The sequence below is a fragment of the Cebidichthys violaceus genome, unplaced genomic scaffold, assembly GCF_023349555.1.
Source record: "Cebidichthys violaceus isolate CVI_PGR_0920_01 unplaced genomic scaffold, fCebVio1.0.p SCAF_12, whole genome shotgun sequence".
Lineage (NCBI taxonomy): Eukaryota > Metazoa > Chordata > Actinopteri > Perciformes > Stichaeidae > Cebidichthys > Cebidichthys violaceus.
In genome coordinates this window covers 9267774-9277705 of record NW_027176285.1, presented here as the reverse complement: position 1 = coordinate 9277705, position 9932 = coordinate 9267774, and the positions used below count along the sequence as shown (strand labels likewise).

The window sequence follows — 9932 nt, the reverse complement described above, 5'->3', positions numbered from 1 at the left end:
ATAATAAACCATAGAGTGAATATATTCATGAATTAGTAAAATTGTGCTCGCGATATTCAAAGCATAAGAATACCACTGAGCTGCGGGACAGAGGAGGAAGTCAACAGCCCAGCGGAACATAACATCTCGCCGACAAAAGCGAGCCAGTTCCCCGGCTTGGTCTTGTGTGCTCTCTCTCTCCCCTTCGCCGGGTCTCACAGACCGACCGATAGCGCAACTTCTGTAACGATGTTGACATATTCACACAACACTGACTGGGGCAGGGTGGTGTTTCACGGCAAAGCCCTTTTGAGTTTCCAAACACCTTTTTATAAGTCCGAAGTCTGTCCCCTCCACCCGAGCTGTTAAAACCACGCCCACGCAGCCACACAATTGGTCCGAAAGCGTCAAAGAGCCAATCAAACGGAGCGCTGCTGCTCGTAACATGCAACACATCCATACAGTATGAAGCCCAATGGGCCACAGAGGCGCTAGGAAAATCACGGAGCTGGGACCTTACCACCTCTCTCTCTCTCTCTCTCTCTCTCTCTTTCTCTCTCTCTCGCTGGCCGTCAGCGGACTCCTTTCTCTGCACACGTCTTTCCCTGAAATGTGTGTGTGCGTGAAAGAGAGAGGAGGAATAAAGTGTGTGTGCGCGCGCGAGGGTGCATGTCCGGAGCAAGTAAAGGCAGGGGGATTATTCGGCGCTATCGAAATATTTCAACACGTCGCCCGTCGCTGCAGGACTGAAGCCAATAAGAAGGAACGCATTTTAACAGGAATGCCGATATTGTAAACAGCAGCAGAAGAGAAAGAATGCGCCGCAGTCAATTAAGTGACTCACCCAAGTTGGTTTAATTCGACTAATGTCCGCAAGCCAGCGAGACACAGAAAGGTGTCCGATGCGCGTCGACCTCTGAAGAATATCGGTCTCGCAGCACTTTTGCAGAATTATGGAGAACATTTTTACATTTCTCTCTCCAGATTTTTGATCACAACGCAGCAAAAGACTATTGAGATTCCCAGACAATTCGTGAAAAAAAATAATTGGGTGCTTTTTTTCTGCAGAGCTGAAGTAGGAGTTTCCAAAGCTTTCCAACTTCAGATTCATTTTTTCCTCTTTTTAATTTTGTCTTCATTGAACGCAGGCTTCACTGTTAGTAAAAAAAAAAAAAAAACAATATATAGTTTCACATCAAACCAGTCGTCTACAGTGTGTTGCCTGCACTTGGATGAACTTCCTGATGAGAGATCCAGTCATACAGGGATCAAGTATGGCATATCATCCGTTTTTACCTCACCGGGGTCCGGAATTTGCCATGAGTGCAATGCTGGGTCACCAGCCTCCCTTCTTCCCGGCTCTGGCTCTCCCTCACGGCGGCTCCCTCTCTCTGCCGGGCGCCCTGGGAAAGCCGATAATGGACCAGCTGATGGGAGCCGCGGAGACCGGGCTCCACTTCACTTCGCTGGGGCACCAGGCTGCGGCCGCCCACCTCAGGCCTATGAAGACTCTGGAGCCTGAGGAGGAGGTGGAAGACGACCCTAAAGTTCACCTGGAAGCCAAGGAGCTTTGGGAACTCTTCCACAAGAGAGGCACCGAGATGGTGATCACAAAATCCGGAAGGTGAAACAGATTTTTATTTTGTGTGTGTGTGTGTACATAAATACATTTTCTGACACCTGTTGTGTTTATTGATAACTCACGATGGAGGAATTTGTTATTTTATATAGATACATTAATAGATGTATAGACATTTATACATATGCCAAATGGAGTATATTTCTACAGTTCCACTTCATATTTCATGCAAAGCTCTCAAGCCTTAATCTAATGTGTATTAATTAAACTTGGATTGCAGCATGACTGTCTCACAATTGTTATGTGGATATGACATTTATTACACGATAATGTGTTTTCACTACAATACAATAACATGACCCAAAAGAATCAGTGCGAATTGTATCTTGACAGAAAAACTAAGACAAAGCTGCCAGAGCCTGTGTGTAGATACAAGAGGTCAACCTGAACATGTGTACAAACATTTAATGGTGGCAAATCAGCTGTTGCTGTAACATTATTGTGTCAAATAAAAAAGGGCCTGTAGCTGCTGTATTATGAACATTAAGCCTCCAATTACAGTAGCTACTTTTGGCTTGCTTATAATGTTATTGTCAATTTTAAAGTCCGGTTTGTCAAAAATTTACAGTGACCGATTATTCCCCTGAAATGTGGAGCTCTGACTGAATTATTATTATCGTCATCATCACAGTGATAGTATACAAATATGGCTGCTGTAGACTGTGTGTCTGTAGGCCTTTAGAGGCATTCAAAATCAAGACACCATCCAAACAGCGTTCGCGTTTCCTAATCAGAAATATAGTGGAAGAACAATACTTTTGTTTACTCGACTTTTTACTCGCGGGACACTTTTTCGGCTGATTTATCTCAAGCAGATAAATTAAAAACAGGCTGCACCACAACACTTATCAAACTGCTGCAACAAACTTGTAAAGATGAGATCGTATACCATGTAAATAACAATATAAATAGTTTCGTTATATTGTAGAATATTCTAAGCATATTTCTATTTGCCACGACACGAGTGCTTATCATTTGTTTTGCTTTGTCACAGGCGGATGTTCCCCCCGTTCAAAGTGAGGTGCACTGGTCTGGACAAAAAGGCCAAATATATTCTCTTGATGGATATTGTTGCAGCCGACGACTGTAGATACAAATTTCATAACTCCCGCTGGATGGTGGCAGGGAAGGCCGACCCCGAAATGCCAAAGAGGATGTACATTCACCCGGACAGTCCGGCTACTGGTGAACAGTGGATGTCAAAAGTCGTCAATTTTCACAAACTCAAGCTGACAAATAACATCTCCGACAAGCACGGATTTGTAAGTTCAACTAATGTATGTCAATTTTCTTATTTATCAACTTACCCTTTTATTAGCAAAATGTTTGACTGTTTGAATTTGTATTTGTTTTATTTGAAGCATAGAAAGTCATTAGTTTAAGGTGTATTCTCTTGTGGAAGATATGACCAAGATAGCACATCATTACAAAATTACAACAACATTTAAAGAAAATTGCTATATCATTATCTTGAGATAATCTTATTTTGTAAAAATATTACATTTATTGCGAAAGATAATTAAGTTGATATATGCAAGACACCCATGCATATTCAACCAGCTTTATCAAACTGATTGAATATTACACCATAAATCATTTCTATTTTATAGAATACTTTATAATATTTGCAATTTTTTTTAAATCACACTATTTTTTCACGATTTAATTCCTCCAAATTATATGACTTCTGATATTTCAAATAAGAGCATTTTTGGAAGGTGATGTATTGTAATGTGAAGATATATTCTGTACAACGATAACTAATGCTAGAGTAACTTCAATTATGTTGTGATTGTGTGTTGCAGACCATACTTAACTCGATGCACAAATATCAGCCTCGATTTCACATTGTGAGGGCCAACGATATTCTCAAACTCCCGTACAGTACCTTCAGGACTTACGTTTTTCCTGAAACAGATTTCATTGCCGTGACTGCTTATCAAAATGACAAGGTAAGAACAATTATTGCTCATAGGCTTAAGGTTGTACCTGAATGTTTACTCAAATGCAGCCTGTGTGTCAGACGCGCTTTCCTCCCATGTCTTTCATGCTCTGCACCATTTTGTTGTCATAAAATATGAAAGACGTCTTATCTGTTTGAGCCCGTGAGAGTGAAGTATCATAGTGAGGGGGTGATGTTGCGGGTATAAGTGCCATATTCACCAGCCTATGGTAGGAAGGTAATACTTCTGAGGAATGTTACAGTTCTTCCTTTTATTTAATCACGTGGAAAGGATTTGGCATAGACCCAGACGCGCACTCTCTCTCTCACTCTCTCTCTCTCTGCGTGCGTGCGTGTGTGTGCGTGTGTGTTTGTGTGAGTAAAACTAAAAGGGTTGGGGGTTGAGAAATGAGAAAAGAAGAGGGGCAACACTGTGCGGTTGGTTGGAGAAAAAGAAAGAAAGGGGCGCATTTTGGTTGTGTCAGACTGTGCTGCATGGTGACATTTTATTCTCTGTGAGACATAAAAATAATGAAAAATCATTTCCTCAACTCTTTGATATTGTTGGGAAACCATGGCACCCCCTCCCTCTCCCCTCCCCTCCCCATGCGCAGTGGTAACACTGCCGGAAGTACTGTAGTAGTAAAGTTTTTCAATACACACAAAACCCAGCATGTTTCACTCATGGAGAAACGTGCCAATTTGAGAACTCGTGTGTTCACACGAGTATTAGTATGTTGTTTTTATATGTAAAAGCAAAAATAATATCCATGTGTTAAGAAATTAGAAATAAGCCACAGCTTTGGGGCTTCACCTGCAATTGTAAAATGGAAAATGAGAAGCATTTAGTGTGAATACTATAGGGAAATTAAATCCAAGCAGCTAATATTTACGCATCATTTTATGTATTTCAGATAACCCAGCTGAAAATTGACCATAATCCATTTGCTAAAGGATTCCGTGACACGGGTAATGGAAGACGGGAAAAGAGGTAAGAAAAGTGCAAAAAAAACAACAACAAAAAAACTTCAGATGTCTTTAGATTCAAACACGGAGACGGGCAGTGATCTCAGTGGATTAAGCTCGCGTCAAAGCTTCCTCGTTAGCCCGCAGGGAGTGTGGCTCTTTGTAGTTTCTAATCAAATAGCTTAATAGGCTATAGTGCACTATAATTCCTGTAACACTGGTTGTAATAGAAATTGCAGCAGGGTTGTGTTTGATGCAGTTGCTTTCATTACTTAATTTGCTAATTATAATTTTTTTCAATGATAAATGTATCCCAAAATGTTGGATGTTTAAAATGAAATTGTGCTCGCATTGAGCATGGGAAGAGTGAAGTGACAAGATTGATAGATAAATTACTTAAGTTACTACATCAACTGTAAAGGATCTCATGCACACACATAGGCGAGTCAGTCGCACAGTCAGGAGCTTCATTATCTAAGGTGTTCAGTTTAAACAAGCTTCCACACCACTCATCGTGCTGCTGATATCGTTTCTGACCCGAGAGATGTGATATAATAACCTGGGTACTTGTGCACAGGAAACAGCTGGCTCTGCAATCCATGCGTTCATACGAGGAGCAGCAGAAAAAGGAGAACGGGGCTTCAGACGACTCCTCTGGAGAGCAGGCTTCCTTTAAGTGCTTCGGCCAGGCCTCGTCCCCTGCCGTGTCTACGGCGGGCCCCCCACACATGAAAGGTGAGCTGAGAGACCCCACAAGCCAGTCACAGCTCCGATCACAAGTCGTGTGTAAAGTCGTAAAATTTCTATTGTGGCAAGAATTTTTACAAGGTAACGTGTTGAAGAAGAGTCAACTTTAGGAATGCCCTGCCCAAGTAAGGCAGCCTGAGATTAACAGTAAAACATTGATGAGACGATTATCTGTCGAGCAATATGTCAAAAAACATTTTCGGTTAATCTGCAAAGAAATACACAATAAACTAAATTATAGAAACTAATGCCATGTAGCATACTAGCTTAGCCAAATAGTAGTGGAAACAATGGGAACTTCCATATAGATAATATTGGTCACCAATATGGATATATAGTAAAAATTAAAAATACAAATATTTCGGGTCTATTACGTATTCCACCTGTGGGAGCCAGATACAATATGGCTGATAACGGGAGTAACGTGTTTTTTTTAATGATTCACCAATGTGCAGAAAGGCAACTGATTGTTATATATTCCACTCCTCCTATTTTTGGCAGATTTCTGCGACAGCGAAGAGGAGAGCGACGATGAGAGCAAAGATGGACACATCAAAGATGGTCCGGACTCCAGCAAGATTTCCACGACTACCAAAGACGGGAAGGATCACGAGGCGAGCCCAGCTAAGGGGCACCCCTTTAGCAACAATGACTCTAGCAGCAGGACCCGCGACGGCGGTCCTAGGACTGAGAAAAGCCAGGCAGACTCACGGCAGAGCCCCATCACCGTCATCTCCAGCACCACCCGCTCCGGAGAAGACCTCAAGAGCCCCAGTCTGGAACAACCCAAAACGGACGAGTGCAGGTCAATAAGCAAAGACAGTTTCATGCCTTTGACAGTTCAGACTGACAGCCCGCACATAGGCCACGGACACATGCATAATTTTGGATTTCCAACAGGCCTCACGGGACAACAATTTTTCAATCACCTTGGGAGCGCGCATCCGTTTCTCTTGCACCCCAGTCAGTTCAACATGGGAGGTGCGTTCTCAAACATGGCCGCGGGCATGGGGCCACTATTGGCAGCCGTGTCCGCGGGCGGGGTGAGCACCATGGACACGAACAGCATGGCATCACCTTCGCAAAGCTTGACGGGAGCGCCAGGCCTGCCCTTTCATCTGCAGCAACACGTCTTGGCATCACAGGTAAAACCTGTTTTCTTGGGCCTCGGCCTTCTCCGCGCCTCGAGTGAAGCACATGTTGTAATGTACAGCAGACTGCCGGCCCATGTGCCAGATATTTAAATGTCTTTATTGCCCTCGTCATCGTGTTCATGCGTGTGTTTTTGATCATAACTGAGAGAGAGATAACGAGAAACTACGTGTGCGTGTGTTGATTTTAGTTTTGCTGCCAAATGGGCTAATATTCAAAGTAGTTAGGCAACTGTAACAGCTGACTAATCTGTTAGAAACCCACCTTTCTGTTTTCTCTTGGCATTGTTGTTGTAGATATCAACCATCATTCATTAAACAAACTGATTTGAAAGACAGAGAGCACATTTTAACAACTAGTGTTAGGCAATCCTCTATGCTTGATCTCATTAGTCTGTTTTAGAGCCACATGGCGAGTATTAAAATGCAGTAGAGAAACACTATACTTTAAGAGACAACAAAGTTCTCTTTTTCCATTTAATGTCAAAGTGTTTTAGTTGCACCTCCTGTTGCTTCATTGCAGCAACAGACAATAGGATTTCTTTGTATTTGCATTACAAATTCTTGAGCGCCAAAGCTGTTTACATGCTGGGCGTTGAAGCTTTGCTGCACAATATTTTGTTATGACTATCTGTGAAAGCCTGTGTGAATGGAGGCATTGAAAACATACAGACTTATAGACTAAATCAAGTTGTGCCGTTCATAAGCTAAGTGTCAGACAGCGTGATTAGCAGTGTAACAATCCAACAACAACAACACGAAACCAACCTTGAGGACAGCGAAAGTAAAGCAAGTCACTTTAAATCAGCATTTTCACGCATTTGTTCCACGACATTAATCCAGAACATGCAGATGCAACAGGCTGGGGAAAAAAGTTTATCATCCTACATTTCCTCTCGTGTTTTTTATGTACGGGTCTATCTTTATTTTGGTTTTGGTAGCCTAAATGTTGTGATGTTATAGAAGCATATTGTATTAGCTGTCTGTAACACCAGCCTTGTGGCTCACACTCATGCTTCTCCGTTTCTCCACAGGGCCTCGCCATGTCTCCGTTCGGTAGTTTGTTCCCCTATCCGTACACGTACATGGCAGCAGCAGCAGCAGCCTCCTCCGCTGCCTCCTCCGCGGTGCATCGGCACCCGTTCCTGAACGCAGTGCGCCCCCGACTCAGGTACAGCCCTTACTCCCTCCCCATGACGGTACCAGACAGCACCTTGCTCACCACCGCGATGCCCCCCATGGCTGGCAGCGGAACCGAGCTGAAGGGAGACGGCATTGTCCCGGCCAGCCCCGTGTCTGGTGTCACCCTGGATTCCACATCGGAGGTGACCAGTCACTCGTCCACCATGTCCCCAAAAACTTGCACGGAGAAAGACGCCGCCAACGAGCTGCAGAGCATCCAGCGGCTGGTCAGCGGGCTCGACTCGAATCAGGACAGGCCACGGAGCGGGTCCCCCTAGGTTTTTTTTTTTTTTTTTTTTTTTTTTTTTTTTTAAAAACACACCACCTGCTTCTCGTCTCATTGTTGTCTTGAAAGGTGAAAAAGTGTTGACGGTGATGAAGACATTAACAGTAGGAGGACACCCTCGTAGATTCATGCAGGTTTAAAAAAAAAAAAAAAAAAAAACACGAACTGTTGGACGTTTTAGTTTCTGAAATGCACTTTGGTTAATACGCATCTGATATGTATATTTTTTCTTCTTTTGTTTTTTGTTAAATTAAACAACACTTTTATCCTGTCATTTGAATACCGTACAAGTATTGAAACTGAAAAGTTGGCATGGGTGTGACTTGCAGATTTAGGAGAAGTTGCTGCTGTGTCCTGTCTCTGAACTTTATTGTACACGAGGAGAAATGTGTTTTAATATGCACTCTGAATTGATTACTTATTTGAATTCACTACCGTTTAACCTACCTTATAAAGACTGCTGTATTTTGTTGTACACTATTAATTGATTGATTGGCCAAATGTTGCATGCCCCCTAAAACCCCAATGAATGTTATTTTAACACTAAAAATGGAAAGGTTTTGAATATAATTAACACTATAATTAACACACTCCCTTTGCTTAATTTTTTTTTCTTAATGAGGTTATCAATTTCAATACAATTTATTTTTCTTCATGCCTTTTTTAAAATCAGAACTGGCCTATTGACATGACTGGTGCTCCGGGATAAGCTATGGCCCAAGCATGCGGAATTTAGCCCAAATGTCCAACAGGCAAAGGGAAGCAGAAACTTAAATATAAAAAAATAAAAAGGTAGTATTGATTAAAAAGGTGTACATAGGAATATATAAAATATTTATGTAATTATTTCATATTGTTATTGCGTGTAAATACAACGGAGTAGTTTGTTTCTAGGGATCTGTTCTTAATTTATTGTCGATATACCTGTGTAAAGATAGTTTGTGGGCTATTATCCCTTTGTTGCCATCTGCATTTATACCCCTCTTAAAATATGGACTTTACTCCTCCCCAAATATCCATTGAGGTAGTTATTCACACTAATGTGCCATTGTATTTTCATTTGTTGTCCCCGTGTGTGAAGTGCTACTGTTTTAAAACGGATTGAAAAGCGACAACGCACTGCACCAATGGCTTGGGAAAAAAATATATCTATTCTTTTCTTGAGAAGAGCAAAAGAAGCGTCGTTGAAGTGTGATAAAAGTGGACTATTTTTTCTGTTATTAAAATACTTTGCGAACCTGATCGTACAAGTGCCGCATAATCGAAAATATGAAGGTTTCTTTTGTGTTTCTCAATGGGTTATGTTGTATTAGAGTTATGTCTAGTTTACAACATCGACATCGTGTTCTTGAAAGTTTCAATAAAATATTGAAATGCCCTTTCTTAGTGTGTGTGTCCCTCGTGTTAACCTATCACAGATGAGAATTACAGAAATGGTCACCTTTGCAAATCTAAAATCAGCTGATAAAGGCTGACACTATATACGAGACATCTTGTACAACACTATTTTTTTCTGTCACCATGTTTCCACTCGGTTTTGGGAGGCCCGCTTACTTCACTTTAGTTAACTCCATGTTCAAAAAGTCCAGATAAGATAACTCAGGGCGAAGCAAAGATCATGGGATTCCTACCTGAACAAGGGGCCGCGTTATAATTTAGTGTATTTTAATGGTCTCCTTGCAGGGCATTTCAGTTACAGTACAGTACAAGTAATAGACAGGAATACATTAAAAAAAAGAATTCAGAAAGGTAGGCATATTTGGAATATATACCTAAAAATAAATTACATACCAAAAGCAATTTGGCCAAGGTGAGTTGTTTGGTGAATAGCAATATGAGCTCAACCAAAAGCGATAGCGCCCCTCAGTCCCTGCATGCATCACTTATCTCGTGCAGTGTGACAGCACGACAGGACTCAAATTAATCTGACAATTCTGATGCATCGACGTGTTGCTTTGAGCCGGAGTGAAAGACTATGAAATCCCTTGATGACCCTCTCTATTGCACCTCGTGTCATGAGTTTATCAACACCATATCTTT

The 9932-nt window shown here is 41.8% G+C and overlaps 1 protein-coding gene across 2 annotated transcripts; it reads left to right on the top strand.

The window, feature by feature from the left end:
• Positions 1-558: 558 nt before the first annotated feature.
• On the top strand, positions 559-7884 carry tbx3a (T-box transcription factor 3a). 2 transcript variants are annotated; one of them, XM_068706231.1, is made up of 7 exons: positions 559-1603; positions 2613-2880; positions 3424-3570; positions 4475-4551; positions 5104-5261; positions 5775-6418; positions 7459-7884. In XM_068706231.1, exons 1-7 carry the CDS (start codon positions 1212-1214, stop codon positions 7882-7884), a joined length of 2112 nt encoding a protein of 703 aa, XP_068562332.1. In that variant the 5' UTR covers positions 559-1211. The 2 variants fall into 2 exon arrangements, with proteins under 2 accessions (XP_068562332.1, XP_068562331.1); XM_068706230.1 differs by having other exon boundaries at positions 2613-2895.
• The last annotated feature ends 2048 nt before the right edge of the window (positions 7885-9932 follow it).

Excerpts from the sequence above, each read along its gene's own strand:
- tbx3a (XM_068706230.1), top strand. The coding sequence starts at position 1,212 with ATGAACTTCCTGATGAGAGATCCAGTCATACAGGGATCAAGTATGGCA. Across the intron at positions 1,604-2,612 it reads GTGATCACAAAATCCGGAAG|GCGGATGTTCCCCCCGTTCA; the intron begins GTGAAACAGATT and ends GCTTTGTCACAG. Across the intron at positions 5,262-5,774 it reads GGGCCCCCCACACATGAAAG|ATTTCTGCGACAGCGAAGAG; the intron begins GTGAGCTGAGAG and ends TATTTTTGGCAG.